Source organism: Eutrigla gurnardus (assembly GCF_963514095.1).
Source record: "Eutrigla gurnardus genome assembly, chromosome: 9".
NCBI classification, from domain to species: Eukaryota; Metazoa; Chordata; class Actinopteri; order Perciformes; family Triglidae; genus Eutrigla; species Eutrigla gurnardus.
The window spans coordinates 16,781,122-16,802,690 of NC_139923.1; the positions used below are offsets into that span (position 1 = coordinate 16,781,122).

General features: G+C 42.3%; 1 protein-coding gene across 3 annotated transcripts in view; it reads left to right on the forward strand.

Annotated features, from left to right (window-relative positions):
• The window catches only part of LOC311018744 (unconventional myosin-IXAa-like), a 114,002-nt gene extending 92,803 nt beyond the window's left edge, over window positions 1-21,199 (forward strand). For 2 of the 3 annotated variants that reach the window (XM_084017810.1, XM_084017811.1), the window contains exons 16-43: window positions 221-296; window positions 619-762; window positions 1,577-1,616; window positions 1,721-1,843; window positions 2,604-2,684; window positions 2,786-2,896; window positions 3,242-3,364; window positions 3,460-3,609; window positions 4,448-4,758; window positions 5,440-6,597; window positions 6,844-6,928; window positions 7,528-7,728; window positions 8,748-8,845; window positions 9,229-9,329; window positions 9,458-9,681; window positions 10,271-10,387; window positions 10,679-10,867; window positions 11,665-11,712; window positions 11,816-11,927; window positions 12,846-12,907; window positions 13,013-13,205; window positions 14,217-14,345; window positions 14,453-14,558; window positions 14,838-14,969; window positions 15,291-15,414; window positions 16,933-17,144; window positions 17,624-17,766; window positions 18,586-21,199. In XM_084017810.1, coding sequence (XP_083873936.1) covers window positions 221-296; window positions 619-762; window positions 1,577-1,616; window positions 1,721-1,843; window positions 2,604-2,684; window positions 2,786-2,896; window positions 3,242-3,364; window positions 3,460-3,609; window positions 4,448-4,758; window positions 5,440-6,597; window positions 6,844-6,928; window positions 7,528-7,728; window positions 8,748-8,845; window positions 9,229-9,329; window positions 9,458-9,681; window positions 10,271-10,387; window positions 10,679-10,867; window positions 11,665-11,712; window positions 11,816-11,927; window positions 12,846-12,907; window positions 13,013-13,205; window positions 14,217-14,345; window positions 14,453-14,558; window positions 14,838-14,969; window positions 15,291-15,414; window positions 16,933-17,144; window positions 17,624-17,766; window positions 18,586-18,974 — 4,982 coding nt within the window. In that variant the 3' untranslated portion in view covers window positions 18,975-21,199. The remainder of the gene's footprint in view (window positions 1-220; window positions 297-618; window positions 763-1,576; window positions 1,617-1,720; window positions 1,844-2,603; window positions 2,685-2,785; window positions 2,897-3,241; window positions 3,365-3,459; window positions 3,610-4,447; window positions 4,759-5,439; window positions 6,598-6,843; window positions 6,929-7,527; window positions 7,729-8,747; window positions 8,846-9,228; window positions 9,330-9,457; window positions 9,682-10,270; window positions 10,388-10,678; window positions 10,868-11,664; window positions 11,713-11,815; window positions 11,928-12,845; window positions 12,908-13,012; window positions 13,206-14,216; window positions 14,346-14,452; window positions 14,559-14,837; window positions 14,970-15,290; window positions 15,415-16,932; window positions 17,145-17,623; window positions 17,767-18,585) is intronic. The other variant, XM_084017812.1, reaches the window with a different exon arrangement.
• The last annotated feature ends 370 nt before the right edge of the window (window positions 21,200-21,569 follow it).

Sequence of the window (21,569 nt, forward strand, 5' to 3'; positions counted from 1 at the left end):
TGATCTTTAATGCATCTGTAGATGTTGGTGAATGTACAACATACAGAATGTCAATGGTAAAGCAATGTGATGGTTGTACTGTAAAGGTGAAGTGATAGGGGAGTTGGATCCTCACAATGCATTCAGTGATGAAGATGTAGATGGACATATGAATCTTTGAATCTCATGTTTCTTCCTCTTCCCTTTCCTCCCCCTACTGTCCTGTCCTCCTGCCGTCCAGGTATCACCAGGAAGAGTCCTCGCACACCTCTGTCAGATCTTCAAGGCACCAACGTCCTGAATGAGAAGGCCAGCAGGTGAGCATGACGATGTGTCAAATTCAAGTCACTTTTGTTTATAAAGCCCAATATGATACATTTCCAACAATTTGCACAGTGCAAGACACTCTGTATCAATAGATATTCAGATAAGGGAATAAAGAGAATTTACCCCCCAAAAAGGGTTTAACATGGAAAACCTCAGTGTCAAGTTCATAGGGTAGAGTTTTGAGTTTGATGTGATGGTCCTTGGAAATTCTTCATTTAAAGGCGATCAAAATGTAAAACTAGAATCAGCAGTAGTTCAACATCTTTCCCTCCCTCCCTCTCTTCCTCTCCCTCCACCACTTGCCTCCTGTAGGGATGGCTACGGTGTTGGCTGCAACGGTCGCAGCTCCAGGTCTGGTTGTCCATCCTCGACAGGAAGTCCCACCTTGGAAGAAGATGGGATCTTCCTCAACTCGACCAGCAGCAAGCTCCTGGAGAGAGCTCAGGGCATCCTACTGTGAGTGACACACATAGAAACTTGCAACTATCTTTTTCTTCTACCTACCTTTCAAGAACCTGTTGGTCTAAACTGATTAATTTATAATCCTGATTTGAAAATATGTACTCATCACTGAAGAGTGTAGATAGAGGTAGGTAGAGTAACCAAAAACATAGTAAAAACAAGTCAGAGTAGTGTTACTTTAGAATTATGTGATTCAAGTAGAAGTAACAAGTTGTCAACCAAATAGAAATAGAGAGTCTTTGGCGGAAGTCTCGGACAGAAATAAACAGATCAAAAATGTGTAAAAAAAAGTAAGTAATAAGTAGCGGATCATAGCCCAATGTAGCGAGTAGAAGTTGTGTTTCTTCTTCACAAATATACTCAAGTAAAAGTACAAAGTAAGTTCCATTAAAACTACTTTTATAAGTACAATTTATCCAAATAGTTACTTTAGTAAATGTAACGCATTACTACCAACCTCTGGGTGTAGGTTATAATATTAGTACTGATACAGTCAATTTGTGCTAGGAATGAGTTTCCCCACTTTTTGACACATTTCTTCGGTTAGGTGGTACCAGTTGACATGAACATGAGCAATAGTATTCCACACCTGCAGAAGGACCTAGGTGAAAAATCATTTGCATTTTGGGTAGTGGAGTATCCAGGGTTTAAAGAGGAAAACAAATAGGGGTATCTCTGGTTCCATTGCATCAATAGTATAAACATGTCTGTAATAATGGACCCAACTTAATGATTGTGCATACTGTTTTAAATGGTTCTATCATACCCAGCATTCTTATTTAATATATTTAACGTTTCTCACCTGTAGGAGGAACAAAAACATCAAAAGCAAGCCGAGCCTTCCTAAGGTTGGACACAAACATGACACAGCACGAAAGCATGATCAGAAACTACAACAGGTATCATCTTACAGATTTCAGTTTAACATATGATTTGTTTTTTGTGAACGCAGCACTTGTTGGACGTGAAATCACTGCAGTACCTGAGCAGCGTGACGCTCCACGACCGCATAACCAAGTCACTGCTCCACCTGCACAAGAAGAAAAAACCGCCCAGCATCAGCGCACAGTTCCAGGTCAGTACCTCCATCGGTCCCTGCCACAAGAATTACAACAACATTACTGAATCGGCAGCAGTCTAAAATAACTACCAGTGTACGCAAATGTTCCATTGCAGAAAAAGTGAAAGATCTTAACAAGAGTAAACTTAAACACATATCGAATAAAGACGAAATCAGGGTATGAGATGTTACCATGTTCCTTTATACAAATTATCATCAACTAAACTGAAATGGTAATAAAAAATTAAATCTTCAATCATAAATGCAGTCAAACAGACACGAGCTGTATTGTTTTGTAATATAAAAGTGTAATTTCCCAGTGAAAGAAGGACTTTTACTTAAGAGTAGCAACAGTGCCACAGTGCAATAATACTTTGTTATAATACAAAAGTATGACCATCAAAGTGTACTTGGAGTAACAAAAGTAGTCATTATGAAAAATGGACCATTTCAGAATTATGTCCCAAATAAAAATGTTTATTCTAGATATCTTGCTGGTAATTGAGGACCTAATTTAACTACTACTATATACTGCTTATTAGATTAATCCATAATAATATATTACATTTTATCTCCTGATAAAAGTTTGTGTTAAGAATCCTTATCTGTAAAGAGGCTCATAACTAAATATTTTCTTAAAAATGTGTAAAAAGTAAAAATATATCCCTCTGAAATGTAAGTTTATAAAAAGTACATTACTTGAGTAAATATACTTTTGCCTTTTCTCTACATGTAATGATAATGTGATGTCACTGGTTTGTGTTTGTGTATGCAGGCGTCCCTCAATAAGCTGATGGAGTCTCTTGATCAGTCAGAGCCATACTTTGTCAAATGTATTCGCTCCAACCCTGAGAAGGTAATTTCTGCTGCACTTAGAGACACTTTTCCTGGCAGAATGCTCATTTTTGTTTCCTTTTATTCACCCTTTCTCTCTCTCTTGCTCTCTGTCTTTGTTAGCTGCCGTTGCGTTTCAATGACAGCCTGGTGCTCAGACAGCTCAGATACACCGGCATGCTGGAAACTGTCCGGATCCGACAATCAGGATACAGCATTAAGTACACCTTCCAGGTAATCCTCTCCTGCTATCGGTTTACAGCAGATCTTTTGGATGTTGCCATGTTAGTGTAATTATGTTTATATGTAGTTTTTTTTTTTTATGGTCATCGTATGATCTTATTGTATGTGTATGTTTGTATCTTCTGCATGTTTATGATTGCTTATCATTGTTATCTTTTTTGAAGCTGTATGTTTAAGTGTAATCCTTCTGTACATTTGTGTTTACTGTGTGTAAAAGTAATGCAAGCCATTGAAAACACATTTTTTTATTGTATTAGAAATTATTATTATTATAGATATTGAAATTTGTATTTTATGTAAAACTGCTTTAACGACCACACAAACACCATGTTGCAGGACTTTGTGCGTCACTTTCATGTGCTGCTGCCTCGAGGCACGAGCCCAAACAAGTCAGGCATCAGGGACTTTTTCAGACGGATCCACCTGCCACCTGCTGGGTATCAAGTGGGCAACACCATGGTACGGATTCTAGAAACCTGTTCATCATTGGTGTACCTTATTTTCTGCTGGCCTGCAGCGCCCCCCGCTCATTTAAATGTTCCCGTGTGATGCAGGTGTTCCTGCGGGAGGCCGAGCGGCAGCGTCTTCAGACCCTCCTCCACCAGGAAGTCCTGCATCGAATCGTGACGCTGCAGCGCCGCTTCAGGGCTGTCCTGGAGAGGAAGCACTTTGTTGACATGAGGCGAGCCGCGTTTGTCATCCAGGTGAGATGTTGGGAAGAAGAGGTTCAGCATTTCTAGATCCCCATTCCTGCCTTCCTACTCATGCAGTTGTACATGCAAATTTCGCTACACACATAAACAGACCAGCCAGATAGAAGAAAAATATTTAGTCGCACTCTGGAGCACTGACACCCATACTGTTATATCTCTGAAGAGAATAAGAAAGAGAAACAAAGGGAGAGAGAAAATGATAGAAAACAAATGGTGAAAGGGTTGATTGCGAAAGAAAACACTGCATTCACGCCGATGTGGGCATGTTTTTTCTGGAAAAGTCCTCAGAGGGAGGCTGTCCAAATCTTTGTCAGGCTGTAAAAAAACAAACCCAGTTGGTCCAGAAACAATGGAACAGTGAGCAGCAGCCAGAGGCACAGATAACATTTAGTAACTCATAAACTCTACTGCTGTTGGAGCTTCAATTGATTTGTGGTCTAGTAATTTTTATTTCAGCATGCTTTTTATTCAGAAATCGAAGATCGAGAAATCTTTTCAGTAGCTTGCTGATGAAGTTTCTGTTTGCAAGCAATAAAAAACTATCTGGATAGGAAGAAAATACAGTTATTCCAGAGTCTAATCAAATGAATGCAAGGTGTTTGAATTTTGTCAAAAGTTCCAATGATGTCTGCCAGATCGGTCCTTCGTACTGTATCACATTGTCTGCAGCATGCCACGAATGACAAACTTAATTCAGCAAACTCGTCTCCCTTATTTGGGTCGTCCCTAAAGTAGGTTTCAGGGAAATGAAGCAGGAATGAGATGATTTAAAGGGTCGGAGAGCAGAATCAAAAAGCTTTTCTTTGTTTCGTCTCTGTCTTCTCTGCAGCGATGGTGGCGATGCTGCCTTCTCAAGCAGTCCACCATGGACTCAGGTGATGATGAGGAGGAGGAGGAGGCAGTGGTGCGTCTGCAGGCGGCCTGGAGGAGCTACAGGGAGCGCAGGCGGTTCCTGCAGTGCCGGGATGCTGCCATCGTTATCCAGAGGAGATGGCGGAGTTGCTGTCAACGCAGACGTTTGGCGGCTGTAACGGTTCAAACAGCCTGGAGAGGGTTCAAGGAGAGGAGCCGCTACTGTTGGACGTTCAGGACTGTGACGCGGCTGCAGGCGATGTCCAGGGGACACCTGGCTCGACTCAGGTGAATGAAAGCTGGACGATGGAAGTGTGTGAAAGAAAAGGTTGAATTCCTGCATTCTGTCAGCTCGAAGTTTATAAGAGAGGCAACCTTTTTGCTCACAAACCTTCATCAGGCATCAATATCTTTTGAAAATTTGGATTTAAAAAACAGGACGTTGTTTTTTCCTGTAAAATACTGTAATCAGCATCTTCTTGCTGTGGGAAACATTTTTTTTCAGAATATGGATTTTCACAGCAGCTAAAATCAATATTCACCTGACTCTGTAGTTAATCTCACTTCTGTTGAGTATTTTATCAACTATCTGCTCATCGTTTTGGTTTTCCTGAAAACGTTACATTTTTGGTTCACTCTCACCGCTCTCATTGCCTCGATTTCAGTCACAGCAACACAAAAAACTGTACAGTTTCTGCTCTGCACCAAACAGCAGACACACATAGTTAGAGAACAGCTGTTGAACATACATAGTGGAGCATTCAGCAGCTAAAGAGACAGACAGTCCCCTGATTCCCTGAAAGAAAGTGTACGTTGAACTTTTAGATTTTAGTCCAAATCTATAGAAATCAAAGTTTTTTTCAGGAAATCATGGTTGGTTTGTACGTTGTATAACATTCTGTTTATTATTCTGTCTTGTATGGAGAAAATTTCTCATTACACTTTTCCATTAATAATCAATGTCTTTAGATTCAAAGATGTGAAGGAGCAGCATGAAAGACAGCAGATTCTACCAGCAGAGATGGATGCAGGAACCATGGAGGACATCGCTGTATCAGGACAGGAGGGTTATGTCTCTGCTGAACTGTCTGAAGACTCGACGCCTGTTCAGGTAGACGAGGGCAAGACGGAAAAAGAAGAGGACTCGGAGCGAAGCAGGAGCACAGATGAGACGAGCCATAAGAACCGGTCCAAACGAGAGAGCAGACGGATGAGAGAGCTGGAGCAGGCTCAGTTCAGCTTAGAGCTTCTCAAGGTTCGAACCACCAGTGTGCAGGAAGACTCGGCCTCGGGCAGCAGCACCTTTCAGCTGGAAGACCCTCACAGACATTCACCGCAGGGATCTCCAACTAGTCATGGTAGTATTGAACTGCTCAGTGTGGAAGACATGGAGACTGAAGGCTCTGTAGGCTCCCAGTCAACTGCACCTCAAGAAGACCTTCAACCACTGGGTTTTCAACTAGATGATGGGCTGAGAGATTCAAACTTTAATGAAAAATCTGTGATGGAGCTGCCAGATAAGGCGGAGGTTCCTAGGGCTACGTTTTATATAGCTTCGGACCAAAGTCCAATTCATGAACCAAAGTTCAAATCTTACAGAGAGAGATGCGAGTCCGTGTCCCGAAGGCCTGTAGTGGTGTTGATCAGTATGCAGAAGGAGAGCCCTGTGGAGGAGGGGGAGCTGCTGGCAGCCCAAACCCTAGAAGGAGCGTCGGAAACGGGAGCAGCATCACCCGGTTCCCAAATAACCCCCGCTGCAGGCTCGAAGGTAGTTTTAGAGATGGAGCAGCCCCCTGGGGTTGCTGCCCAGGATGCATTTGTGGTGGACAAGTCTTCTGAGGTCCCGTCTTCAACCACATGTGGATCAAGTCCAGAATCAGGGATTTGCTCCTCAGAGGTGGACATCCAGATCATCTTGGAGCCAAAGTCCAGCGTTCCCGCTGTCCTCCCCAGTCAGAAGGAGAGGAAGGCGATCCAGCCCACACTGGAGGCTCCCAGCCCGGTCCTGGACACCAAACCACCAAAGACTCAGAAGAAGAGCTCAGCCCAGACTGTGATTGTGAACATGGTGGAGAAACTCCCCAACACTGTGTTCTCACCACCCAGACGCAAGCTGCCCTTCTCCAAGTAGGTGGACCCATTTGACTGGAGGTATAACTGCAGGTTAGGGTTCATGGTTTCAGCAACAATGATTTTTATTAGTAAAGATTTGCTCCCAAAATCCAGGATTATAGGCCATTATATGTATGTGAATGTGATATATTGTAAAAAAAATTAAAATCACAGGTAATAACTGCAGTATGCTTATGATCATACACTTTCAAAAAGAGTAATTTTTTATTTAGTTAATGAATCGTTGGTTTGGTGTTGCAGGTCAGATAAGGATTTGGTGAACCAGGAGAGATCTCTGGCCATGTTCAGAGATGACTCTAAACCTGCTGGATCTAGAAACAGAGAGGTAGGACACACACATACACACACACACACACACACTGCATGCAGAATGTTCAAGAACTCAAAGTCACTTAACACTAAGGAGCAATGATGAGGCAAACAAGACAATGTGACTCAGAAACACAGATGAACGTACTGAACTCTCTCAGTTGCTCTCAGTGCTTAAAAATAAACAGTAACTTATAGAATCAAACCAACATACAGCAGATTTACATAACATACTCACAGAGAATGAAGGAGCACACATTGTACATGCTTTCATGGACAGCAGATAGATGAAAATAAACCTGGTGAAAATGTTACTTCCCCTTCAAACTGCCTTGTCTGCCAGTGCTAAAGATGAGCCCTTTTCACCAAGAAAATACAGTTTGATGAAATGTAACATACATAGTGAATATGCATACTTGCGATTTATTTGCAAGTGTTCTTAAGTTGTGTATCTGTAGCTACTTTTTGTAGTTTTTGCTTGTATTGGGGATCAACATTTACTTTTTACTAGATAGTCTTATACACGTTAAATCTCTCACTCACTCACACACACACACACACACACACACACACATCAGCGACTGACCTGATGTTCCTGTGGTTGCCTGGAAGCAGGTGGGCCGCCCCGGCCCCAAAAAGAAAGCGCGAATGTCCCGGACGCGCTCCGACTTCCTCACCCGCTGTAACTCTGAAGGGGCGACCCAGTCGGACGATGACGATGAATACTACATCGCCGCCCACTCCCGCACGCTGCCCCCCTCCCTGTCTCCCACACACGCCCACCCCGAGGCGGAGTGTCACAGTGACTCCGAGATGGTAAAGCACCGGAAATCAGGAGGTCCCGTGACCTCCAAGCAGTCGACTGTTTCCTGTCCACTCAAGTGCCCTCCCTGCACCACCGCCTTCCTCTCAGGTGGAGCAGCTCCACCCTTTAACACTGCTAACCCCACTTTGGTCACACTGTTCACTATTGTTTGACTACTGAGCTGCAGGCTGATGTTTCTCCACTCTCAAACAGACCGTCACCGTGGTCGGTCTGTAGCGAATGGCCTTGCACATCGCTCTGGTTGAAAAGCAGTCCAAGCTGAGACAATTTAAATTGTCACCTTCAGGCTTCATTCCCCATTTAAACACACAAGAGTACATCTCTTATTGGGGGATGCTTCATTTAGGAATGTTTTTCCTTCAGTATACAACATGCCATGTTGTATAGTTAGAAGGTCTGGAACTTATGAGTATATAAATGTCTTTGAATTGTCTGTTTTTCCCACCAACAGTCCAAAACCACAAACATGATGAAATTATGACGAAACAAACAAAACAGCAATTATTCCCTTTTTCAGCAGTAGTTCTGACGGAATGGTATTTGTTATGTATGTTTTGGCACAACAAATAACAGAGATTTTTACACTAAGGGCTGACCGATGATCTCGTCCACCCATGTTTTGGCCTGTCCAACATCACAGCTCGTGTTTGCTCTGCACACCGTCTGCTGCTCCTGCATGCTGGAGTCATTTAAACTTGGAGCAGAGTGACTTCACACTAACAAAGTCAATTTCTAACAGGATCTTGCACATGAGCTCTTTTTTCTCTCTATCTCAACATCGGCGTTATTCTCTGTGATATTGCTGATTTCACACAATTTCTTCAGATCTGCCAGATTTCTGACTCAACGTACAAACATAGAGGAGCCCAGCTGTGTTAAACATGAAACTGAGCACATGTTGCCAAACAACACAGCATCTTGGACAAGTTTTAAACCTGCTCAGCTGATCTAAACACATTTGTTTTATTATTTCTTCTTTCTCACACGGTTTTGGCTCTATGTTCTACAGCCGTCTCACAAAGACCAGAAGAAGATCCATAAGACCATGTCATCAGGAGACCTGGGCAAGGTGGAGGTCCTCAGGAAAACCTCCAGTCAGGATGGAAGGTGAGATCTTTAATTACGTCTGTTTACACAAAACTCACCCTCATAACTCCAATCTTTACATACATTTTAAAGGCCGAGTGCATCAGAAAATTGACACATTCAAGAAGTCAAATGTGTTCTTTTCATACTTAATTTGGTTACACAATTGTAAAAGACTTCACTACATTTCTATAACCACTGACTGATGTATTGGAGTGTGGTAGTTGACTACTTAAGGTTTATTTTATAACTGCAGTATGACATACAGTATATGCCCTACTTGGGGCGCCTAAATAACTGAGAGCACATTATTTTTTCCAAGACTTCTTTTATTTTTTTGTGGATGTTTCTGCATTCTTAAATTAATTCTTTGAAATGATTCATATTGTTATGTGATTTAACAGGATGAGAGGAAGGATAAGATTCTGGAGTAAGACGAAGCATGGCGAGAAAAAAACGCTGCGAGAGAAGCCGGCCAGCAGGAGCGAATCTGGAGAGACATGTGGTAAAAGGAAATATCAAGCTGTAGATATATTTTAGTTTGGTTGCCTTCTACAAGGAGTAATATAGAATGTACTACAGAATATGGTAGACCTCTACCTTCATCCACCTCCTTTGTCTCCGTTCTCCCAGAAGGTCCTTCTTCTCCTTCTTACAGTCCAGATTTGGAGGCCGTTCCCTCTCGGGGGGTCAGGGACAGTAAGGAGAACAAAGAGCTGTCTCCTAAAATGAGGAGGCGTCGCAGTGTGAAGATCAGCAGCATCACTCTGGAACCGGCCCAGTGGCAAAACGACGCACTGCACATTCTCAGCTCGGCCCACGACTACCGCAGCATGAATGACTTCCTTATGAAGAAGGTGAGAGGGCACACCTGTACCTGTTCACACTCCCTGCACACATACAAAGCATAGTGGTGTTTGCCTGACCCACTATACTATATGTGTGCTTCCCGCAAAGGCTCCTGGAACATTCCTCTTCATGTGGAATGTTCACGGAAACCTCCCCGTCATCATTAAGAAGTACTTTTTATACACGGCACTATAGGCTGCACTACACATGATTATACTGGCCCGGTTTATAAGCAACACAGTGTATATGATATGTAATAGGGGGTCCCCTCCCCCTGTCACTATCAGCCAAGGGGTTCTTGGCCTGAAAAACGTTAAAGACCTCTGATCTAGATAATATGTTGTAATAGAAATTCTTGAATTCAACTTGAAGAATAATGTAGACACAATTTGAGTCAGTATGTCAGATTCAAAATAATACATTACTTTGTATTTTGTCTATTTGTGTGCTAAATTTGAAATGGAATAAGTGTGCTACAGTAGAGTATTATGGTACGATGTCCACTTTTTAAAGGTAAGTTGTCTCAGTAAACATACATTTTTCAGCTGTTTTATTTACTTTTCATGAGCCGAAATTGAAAAGCATTTGTCCCTCCAGATTGCTGACCTGGAGTCTGAAGACGATAAGAAGGACACGATGGTGGACGTCGTTTTCAAGAAAGCACTGAAGGAGTTCAGGATCAACATCTTCAACTCCTACTCCACCGCCCTGGCAGTGAGTTCTCTTTGTCTGTTCTCAGCTGTGTGAAGCACCAGGAAGGTTGAGATAGTGAAGTCAGTAAATTTGCCAGTCACAGTCAAATTTCAAGCCTCATCATTCTGGCATGTGCTGTTTTAGCCAAACTGGCACCCCACTGTAACTTTAAAACCTTAATATTCAAACTGCTAATAAGAGAACCCTGAGAAGTAAATTTCTACTTATGTTTTGGACAATAAATTTGCTTTTTGAAACACAAACATCGCACGTGATTCTGAATATTTCCTTTTCCATTGCCTTCACCACCAGATGGATGATGGGAAGAGTATCCGTTACAAGGATCTCTACGCCCTGTTCGAGCACATCCTGGAGAAGACCATGCGTGTGGAGCAGAGGGACTGGTGCGAATCGCCAGTGAAGGTGTGGGTCAACACCTTCAAGGTTTTCCTGGACGAGTTTATGACCGAGTATAAACCCATGGAGGGAACTATCGGCAGGGTAAGAAAGTTAAAAACTGGATGGATGGATTAAAAAAATTGATAGAAATACTAATCAGGTCAATGTAGTGTTTGCATTATCAGGCCAGTTAGCAGAGGGGGCGTCGGTCAGGACCTCAGCGGACTCTGCTGGACAAGAAAGCACAGTCAGACTCCCGGGAGTAATCCTGGGAGGAGTCGAGTTAGTGACAGTAGAGATGCAGATTTTAATCTCTTGAATCAATCGTCAGCCACCTTAAAAATACAGTGCAGAGAGAGAGAGAAGTTAACCCTCTATTCTGAGAGCGTAGTGCTCTAGCAGGACAGTAGGGTTTAATGAGCTCTTTAAGATATGATGGTGCCTGACCATTAAGAGTCTTGTAAGTGAAGAGAAGCATATTTGATATCTATTCTGATTTATCTCATGGCTTATGGTGCCGAACGCAGCATCTAGCAGGACAAGAACAGGTACCAGTCCTTTGTCAGAAGCAATTAGAAGGTAATTTGTAATTTTCACCAAAGCTGTCTCTGCTATGATGTACTCTCAATCCTGACTGGAAGTCCTCAAGTAGACTGTTATTTAGAAAGTCACACGGCGACTACCTTCTCAAGGATCTTAGAGAGAAAAAGGAACATTTGATATAGGTCTGTAGTTTGCTAAACCCCCTGATAATAACATTCTCACCAGAACATTACATACTGATTTCCCAACTTACTGCACTTTGTAATGCAACTAATATCTATATAGATATTAATTAATGTGCAACACTCACAAGAAACACACAAAATGCACAGGGTAACACATTGGTCTCTTTCCAGGCTCCTAAACGTGAACGCAAGAAGTCGAGGAAGAAGGAAACTGACATTGTGAGTTGTACATTTAATGGTGTACTGAACCAGTGGTCGTATTTTATGGGAATAAAACCAATAAGTGAGCTGAGCTGACTGTTGTCTATTCTGCCCCCTACAGGTTGAAGAACATAACGGCCACATCTTCAAGTCCACTCAGTACAGTATCCCCACCTACTGCGAGTACTGCTCCTCCCTCATCTGGATGATGGACCGAGCCTGCGTCTGCAAATGTGAGGACCAGATAGGAAAAACACACACATGCACGCTTCATTCAGATAGCTGGGTCACTTTCACACCATTATGACTTAATGGTTAAGCTAACAGCTGGAAACGGAAAGGCATTCCTTGGGCAATTTCTTTGGAACTGTCATCCTTCATTATCAGCGTTACATGGACTCATGCTGGATAAACAGAACGCCGATGGCTTCTGAGATTGACAAAAAAATAACTGATAATGACTCCTAATTGTACAGGAGTTTTACCAAACGTTTCACCAAAGGGACTTTTAAGCTGCTATGAAGGGAAGAATTGGAGTGTTGGTGGCAGATGAGATGATTTTAATCCAGGTTTTAGTGCATAGTGTAGTTTGTTAATGTAGTGGTGGATATGACATTTTATTGCACAGTCAAATTACATCAGATTTGTTGTATATAACAAATTTAATAACAACAGGAGGGACTTTCCGTTCACACTAAAACAAAATACCATCAGGCTTTTCCGACAGAGAAAGTCAAAGTTGAGTAATTCTGTGGAAAATTCTAATATTATCTATAATTATTTACAAGTGTAACACATTGGAGCAGTTACAAATAAGAACGGACATGAACTTTCAACTGTAGTAAAGTAGGCTACACACTGAATGAATGGTACATTATGTCCTATACCCTGATTGTCAACACACACACACACACACACACACACACATACACACACACACACACACACACGCACACACACACGCACACACACGCGCACACAGATATACACAACGCCAGCAGTTCCTAATGTTCTCCTAGTTCACCCACAGGCACTGATACCCATGTGTGTAGTTTTAACTTCCACCCACCAAACACATTAAACCCCTCCAACTCTTTTCACACAAACACACACACACTAGAAGGCTCATTGTGTCGATCTGTTGTCTACAGTGTGTCGCTACGCCTGCCACAGGAAGTGCTGCTCCAAGATGACCACCAAGTGCAGTAAAAAGGTAGGAGGATACACTTTTTTGGTCCATTATGTTGTATCGGGTTGCTTGTTTCTGGATCTAGTAATATCCAGTCCAGATTCAGTTTCTTGTGTTTGTTTCTACTAGTATGATCCGGAGCTGTCGTCGCGGCAGTTTGGCGTGGAGTTGTCCCGTCTGACCAGCGAGGACCGAACGGTTCCTCAGCTGGTGGAGAAACTCATCAACTACATTGAGATGCACGGTCTCTACACGGAGGGGATGTACAGGAAGTCGGGCTCCACCAATAAGATCAAAGAGCTCCGCCAGGGGCTGGACACGGGTAAGACTGGAGACTGACACTCAAATCATAAAAATGAGAATGTTTTATATTATCTCATATATTGTTTATATTATCTTTTTGCTTCTGTTGTGAAAAGGGTCTTGACTAACATGATGATATTTTAAAGTTGATTTCAAAATAAAAGTCATCACATACCATAAATATACTACTGCTACTACTTTTTGTTCTTCTTCTCCTCTTTTTCTACTACTACTAGAACTATGACTCTACTACTACTAGTATTACTTCTGCTTCTTTTTCTTCTTCTACTTATACTACATATTCTCCCACTACTTCTTCAACTACTTCTAGTATGATGACTACTACTAGTACTACTACTTTGACAACTCTACTTCTTCTTTTTTTTCTTCTTCTACTAGCAATACTACAACTACTACTACTATCAATACTGTTACTATTACTTTTACTTCTTCTTCTTATACTACAACTAGTAGTAAGTAGGAGGTAGTAAGTAAAGTAGTAGCAAATTATTAGTACTAATACTTCTTCTACAACTCACCCACTACTACTATGAATCTACTACTACTACTAGGTCTTCTACTACATCTAGTAAGATAAGTAGTACAGCTTCTATGACTCACCTACATTACTATTACTACTTTTACTCCTATCACTATGACAGTGTCTCTACTACTACTTCTACTTCTTCTCTAACTTCTTCGACAATGGCTCGTACTACTATGACTACTATAATTTCAACTTCTACTAGTAGTGGTGTTAGTATTAATATACTCATTATAGTAGTGAAATGAGTAGTACTACTACAATGACTCTCCTACCACAACTACTTTTTCTACTACTGCGACTCCCCTCCTACTACTCCGACTACTACTATGACTACAACAACTACGATTCAACTACTACTACTTCTACTACTAGGTCTTCTTAGAACTACTACTGCTACTAAAAGTAGCAGTTCTCTAAATATACTATACACAGCCACAACAGAAAGACGAAAGTAAATTTGTCACACATAACGGTGTGTTCCAGATGTGAGCAGCGTAAACCTGGACGACTACAACATCCACGTCATCGCCAGCGTTCTCAAACAGTGGCTCCGCGACCTGCCGAGCCCTCTCATGACCTTTGAACTGTACGAGGAGTTCCTCAGGGCCATGGGTAAGCTTGTAATCGGACTCCTTGTCCTGCAGCTGAGAGTCAGGCTCAGAAGGTGAAACTTGACTTGAGCTGTTATTTGAGGGTGGGCGTGTTTGTTTTCTTTCCAGGTCAGCCAGACAGGCGGGAGGTGATCCGAGGGGTTTATTCAGTGATTGACCAGCTCAGCAGGACACACCTCAGCACGCTGGAGCGCCTCATCTTCCATCTGGTCCGGTGAGTGATGAGATAAGAATCAACAACAGCAGGACAGCCCCAGACAAGACAGGCTGGGTCTTAAAATGTGGTGTTTGAATAAGATCTGAATGATGTTTTCGCATAAGCAGTGGTTTCAGATTCTCTTTTCTTCTTCTTCAGATTCTCTTTCTCTTTGTTCTTTTCCCCCGCTGATTGTCAAACACACTGGATTAACTGTCTGTTGTTTGCTGGAATGGGTCTCATACTCTGTGAAGATCCACATCAGGATGAACAGGATTATACTGTGGTGTGTTTCAGGATCGCCCTGCAGGAGGACACTAACAGAATGTCAGCTAACGCCCTCGCCATCGTGTTTGCCCCCTGCATCCTTCGTTGCCCCGACACCATCGACCCACTGCAGAGCGTCCAAGACATCAGCAAGACCACAGCGTATGTCCTCAACTATTCTCTGTAGTTTCCTAAATTCACAGAATAGGGCTTGTAAACAAAATAACTGCCTGCAACAGAGACGTTTTATGGACCGAAAAAATGTATACAAAAGAAATTATTGAATTTAATTGAAACGGTCTCACTTGACAGTGTGTGCCTGTATAAATAAAACAAAGTCATACGTATGCAAGTTTATATACGTTTTTAAGTTTGATATTGGCTCCAGTGACTTTGTGTTTACATTTTGATTGGACGCTGCAGATGTTCTCTTATTTACATATGACCAAAGGCTTTACTTTAAATGCATCTCTTCCCCTGTAGGTGTGTAGAGCTGATCATCAATGAGCAGATGAGCAAGTACAAAGCTCGTCTCAAGGACATCAGCAGTCTGGAGTTTGCAGAAAGCAAAGCCAAGAGCAGACTGACCCACATCAGGAAGTCCATGGTAAGATCACACACAGCCCTCTTATCTGGGCAAGTAGCATTATGCTTATTGCCTGGCATTGACATTAATGTTTTTTCCTTTCGCGAGTCAGTTAAATCATGTCACAACAGTTTTCAGCTCAACGAACTCGTCGTGCCAGGAATTCAATCATCCATCCTTCATCAAAAGATTTTGCTGTGTTTTTGTAACACGAGTAAAAAGCCGACAAAAGACACACACTCAGAGGGATATACCTATATTTAAGTGTCTTAAAAAACTTCAAATTCCCAATCAAATTTTGCTCATTTTTCACCAAAATGACTCGGCAACTGCAAACCAGCAAATCCATGTTTGCCTAATTTAGCCTTCCCTAACCCTATTCTGTCCTTCCTTCCTCCACCCCTCCTTCCAGAAACCTGTACTAATTGCTGTTAGGTTTATGAGCATAACCCGCACTTCCACCCCGGTATGTATGCGCCTCTCACTCCATGTGCCCACCGCCACCAGTCCTGTCCCTCCATCTGATCCGTCCACTCATACGTCTCCAGTCACAGTACCCGTCACCTCTGTTTGTAGCTCTTTTAGCTGTCTTACTTTCTGTTTGTGTATTTCTATACTGTTGTGTTACAACATGGTTAGTGAATGTTACTTAAATGATAAACCCCCTGAACATTTATTGGTAATGCTGTTCATTTTTAAAAGTTTCCATTGACAGTATATTTACTCTTAAAACAGTGTGGTATTGTAAAGTATGAAATAGACATGATGTCTAGATAATGTCTGCTCAGAGTAGAGACTGACTTCTCTCAATTGTATTGCAGGGACTGGTTCTTATGACTTCATACTTAAAATAAAAATAATAATAATAATATTAATAATATACAAATATAACAAATATTAATTTATTCTGATGACTTGAAACAAATTGAACACATGGAGTGGGTGACTTATTGAACTTAAAAGTAAGGGAAACCTTGCAGAGGCTCCCGCAACTGATTATTGATTTCCTAATGGATAGGGATACACTGATAGGACCAAATACTTACTACACAGTTAAAAGAAATATTAAAAATAAAAAGCTATGAGACTCAGAGGAGCAGCTTGTCACAAAGAAGAATAGTGCTGATCAGGAGATCTCGGTATTTTTATTCTGAAAAAGAGCCTCCGATGACGCAAATATTGTCATTTTACGTCATCGGAGGCTGCTTTGGTTAGAGGGGGTGAGACTACAACACTAGTTTCTCATGTTTTCAACCCACCTATAGGGGGCGGGACCCACTGAGAGTACAGACCTGTTACAGATCAGTGGTGGGACCCACTAAGACTACAGACCTGTTACAGATCAGTGGTGGGACCCACTGAGACTACAGACCTAAATGCAAAATGTGGCCTGTATACTCCAGAAGTATCTAAATGTACCAGGGCCAAATTAATCACTGCTCACAGCTTTTATTATTATTTTTATTATAATTATTAATATTATTATGATTAAGCTTCCACTAACACACTTGCTCTGTGATTTTGTGTGTGAACTTGCAGAGCAAAGGCCGTGTTCTCCAAAACAGCACCCACACACCATCGCCTCCTCTCAGCCCCAGAGTGCCACCCGTGGTGGTGATGGATGGAGAGAGTTCAGGAGGAGAAGGAGGAGAGAAGGCGACAGAGGCCGGGCTGAACGAGCAGCAGCAGCTGGCGATGCAGCAGGAAGAGAGAATCCTCACCGAGCAGATCGAAAGTCTGCAGAAAGAAAAGTAGGATGTCTCTGTGGTTGAACTGTTTGACAGCCTTTGACATTTGTAGTGTTTTGTTTAATATTCCACATATAGTTTGTATATAGCCACACAAAAAACCCCACTGTGAACTGGTAGCTGTGTAGGAATTAGCACCTATCCATCTGTTTACATTATTACTCAGCATTGAATAGAATTATTCTTTGATAACTTTAAGGGAGAGAAATAGAGCAAATTGGCCATACCCAATCCTAATCTCCAAAGTTTCGTGAGTTTTGGTGCATGACAACCCACTGTAAACATGACCAAAACAAAGAACTTACCCTTTCATGGTGATTGGCCCAATGGTTATGGAGTTATGAGTATTCCTTTCTAGAGCTACGCCCCCTTTGATGTTCAATTGGTAATATCTTCCGAACATAATGAGATGATACAAAACCGCTCATGACTTGACATTGTTGATGCTCGGGCCCTAATAATTTGCATTTGTGTGCTGGCAGGGAGGAGCTGACGTATGAGATGCTGATCTTGGAGCCGCGAACGTCAGACGATGAGACTCCCGAATCTGAAGCCTCAATCGGCACTGCAGACAGCTCTGAGAATGTCACCATGGAGACAGAGGGAGCCACCTCAGACCCCTCTGGTACAAGAGTGTGTGTGTGTGTGTGTGTGTGTGTGTGTGTGTGTGTGTGTGTGTGTGTGTGTGTGTGTGTGTGTGTGTGTGTGTGTGTGTGTGTGTGTGTGTGTGTGTGTGTGTGTGTGTGTGTGTGTGTGTGCGTGTGTGTGCACGCATGTACCATATTGTTTATCTGAACATGAGTACAAGTTAGTTATCTATGGTAATGGGATGGTTAAAGCTGTTAAAGTGTGCTAATCACATCATGTTTACTTGACCTTAATGCCACACATGGTTAGAGTGGTCAGCAGTGAGCTGAAGATGTTTGGTAACTGTCAAAAACTCCAGAAGAAGAATAACTTGTTTACTTACAACAATAACGGCTTACCAAGCTAGCTAACAACCAGGGCTGGGATGGGTAATCGGCAGATTTCTGAGAATACCCGGTGGGCCGCTTCACTTTTACTTCACTTTTGGGCTGGTCGTAAAAGAACATTCACAGTGTACCGTACGTTTATCTTCTCTTAAAGTACACTGACAGTTCAGCCTCTGCCTGGCAATAGATGGGTTGTATCATCTGAGGGCATCCCCCCTCTCAAATAGAGTTGGTTGGGTCCATATAGCCTGTGTTTTCCAAATAGTTACTGACAGATGTAAGTGGCCACTGGTAAAGAGATATAGGCCTAATCATCTTCACCAAAACAAACAAGTTTGAGGCTTAGAATTGGGGTAAATGTGTACAGTGTGTCGTCAACATGGTTAGAATGTGTCTTCAATCAATAGCATTGCTTTGGTCGGATAAAGTGTTGTATAATGTGTTTGAACACCTCTGCTCTCTCTCTGCAGAGCCTGGCACTTATCACTCTAGAAAGTCTGAGGCAAAAAGCAGACGAGCTTTACGCCGTCAGCCAGACTCCCAAGACTCAGCAGACTCCATCTCCACCATTTCCTCCTCCTACCACCCCTCCTCCTCTCTCTCCTCCAACGCCTCCAGCTCTCCTTCCCCTCACTACCGGTTCCGGTCCTCCTCCTCCGGGCCCCTGCTCACCTCCTGTGGTTTGGGGCCCCCGTTGGCCGAGGCAGAGGGGAGCCACGGAGCTGGAAAGACCCGCCACAGGCTCAGGCTCAGCCGCAGCTCACCGCGTGAGCCCTCGGGAAGCAGCCGAAAAGAGTCAGACTTCAGCTCGCGGCCACAGCAGCTGGTTCTGTACGGCAGCAACGAGTTCATGGTGTGAAGCCGAGTAAGGAGGGAACGCAGGGCGCCACCTGTTCGAGTACAGGAGGGTGTACGAGAAGAGGAGGAGGGAGGGTCCGGGGATGAACGAGGCTGGCCACGGGACGAGGTTCATGCTCAGAATGGCGTGCTGCCCCTCCACCGTGCCCACTCCCCTACTCCCATGGTCCAGTCAGAGCAGGCTGTGGGAATAAAAGAAGAAAAGACTGGAAATATGACACGGAGGGGAAAAAATGACAGGTCTGACAAAGCTGGAACAGAGTGAAGTGGAAATACATAGTCGGCCATGTTTGTTGACCCTCTGATATCAGTGCTGTTTGATCTCCGGGGGTTGGTGCGAGAAGAGAGAGAAGAAAAGGACGGTTGGTGAAAACCCACACCCGCAAAGCCAAATCTTATAGTGCCCCATCTTTATTTTTTACCATGTGTGCAGGTGGATCAAGCCACCATGAAGTAATGTAGCCATACTGACTGAACTGGTGGTCATTTTGTCTGTTACCAGCGCCGAGCTAAGTCAGCTTTTCACGTTTACACAGGACACATCAGCCAAGAGGCTGCATGCTTCTCCATTACACTTTTCCTACGTCAGTTTGAAGAGACTGTAGATATATTATTATTATTGTTATTATTATTATGTTACAGAGGGGGAAATGTACATAGAAAGAAACTCCAGTGCTGCTCCTTCTCTATTTTGCAAAGTGAAGTGTCTGGAATTCAGGTTCCGCTGGGTTTTGCTGGGTTTATTGCCATTTGTTGTTGTTTTTTTCTCTTTTCCTTTTTCAGTGAACAGTCAGCTTCGGGTGTCCTCGGGTTACATTTGTTAGAAATAATAATAGAAGGAAAAACTGTTGATCTGCGCTCACAGCGCTACGATTCTGATGTCATGTTTATTTTACCTGAGGTGTCAAATGTCAGTCAGCCATACATGTATTTTATCTGTTTTTCCCTGCAAGCTTTTTTACAGGAACATCAGTGTTACTACATCAGGACTTGGATTTGTTTTACACACACACACACACACACACACACACACACACACAAGCATATATATATTTATATATAATTTATATATAATTGCTGTTTTATAGGTGTTGTTATTGATATCAAATATGTCATGTTTTTGTTGTCAATACTGTTTCATAGTTTATTTTTTATTCAGCTGAAAGCCATTTTCCCCTGTGTGTGTGTGTGCGTGTGCGTGTGCGTGTGTGTGTGTGTGTGTGTGTGTGTGTGTGTGTGTGTGTGTGTGTGTGTGTGTGTGTGTGTTGAGAGAGAGAGAGAGAGAGAGTGAATGAATGAATGACACCTGCCACTGTATCAGCTCCCCACAAAAAAACATTTCTTCTTGTAAGGTGAAAAAAAAATCAAATAAGTGATACTAAAACGATATCAGATGTTATGAGTTTCATTGCACTTGTGGGGGGAAACTCTAGCATTTACCCACACTCTCAAACTGTCCATGATGTCCTCTGAACCATCCGTCTTCTTCTCCTCTTTTACCATGACAGTAGCTCTTCATCCTCTTCTCTCCCAGCTCTGGCTGTGAAAAGTAGCATTTAACCTGCCTGTTACCCAGACGAAAAGTAGCAACTCACTCAGACCGTCCACGTTGTTTCTGCATCTCCTTTCTCTCTTTCTGTCTCTGTCCAAACAGTATCGAAACAGTCCGTATAATATTACATTGTATTGGCCTACTCAGTAGCTTAACAGCAACGATGTCTCCGTACTTTAGCTGCAATATCTCTCCTCACTTGCTGGATCTGCGATCAGATGCTTTTTGAGCAAACTTTGCTCCGATCTTCCCAACACAATCAGTGTTAATCACCTTTTCCTTGAAGCTGGAAGTCTCTAAAAGACTGTGCTGAATGCAGTTTTAATGCAGGTGTGGAGACTTGCAATTTTACAACATGAACTAAACTACTAACCAGTTAAGAAACACAGTTGGAGGTGTGCTGAAAGGACAAAACTGATTCCTTATCAAATATCTTTAAACTGATATTTGATGGAATAGTCTGTGTATAGGCTGTCAATGGCAAAAAAAAGAAGAAAAAAAAAGAATTAAAACATGTAAATGTACCTGTCACTGGAAGGCATGCTTTGCTTTCTCTGGTTGTTTTTGTTCCTCTTTTATACACAATGTATGTACTATTTATGATCATGCTTTGGGGGTGTACATTGAAAAGAATCTGTTATAAAAGGTGTTATAAAAGGATATATTATCCTGTGTACGGTTCATTATCTAGTACTATTAATCATGGCAACATATTTAACAGGCAAACTTGGTCTGTCATGTTTGTGCTACGAAGCGGAGGGGAAAAAAGGAAAAGCACTGTGTCTCTGTCTGCGCCAGTCTGGACATGGTTATGTATAAGCTGCAATTTGTGTTAATTTCTTTTTTAACCATACAAACATGTTTATGGTTGTAAGAAAAAAAAACATTATGGGGGAAATGCATCTGCATATTAAAAAAGCAAAACTGCAGCCAAACACTAATGAGTTGAGTAATATTTTGCTTAAGTTCAGAGATAATGTGTATTTTACTTTGTAAAAACATACTTGTATATTTTTTACTCAGGAGTATCTTTTCCACATTAGA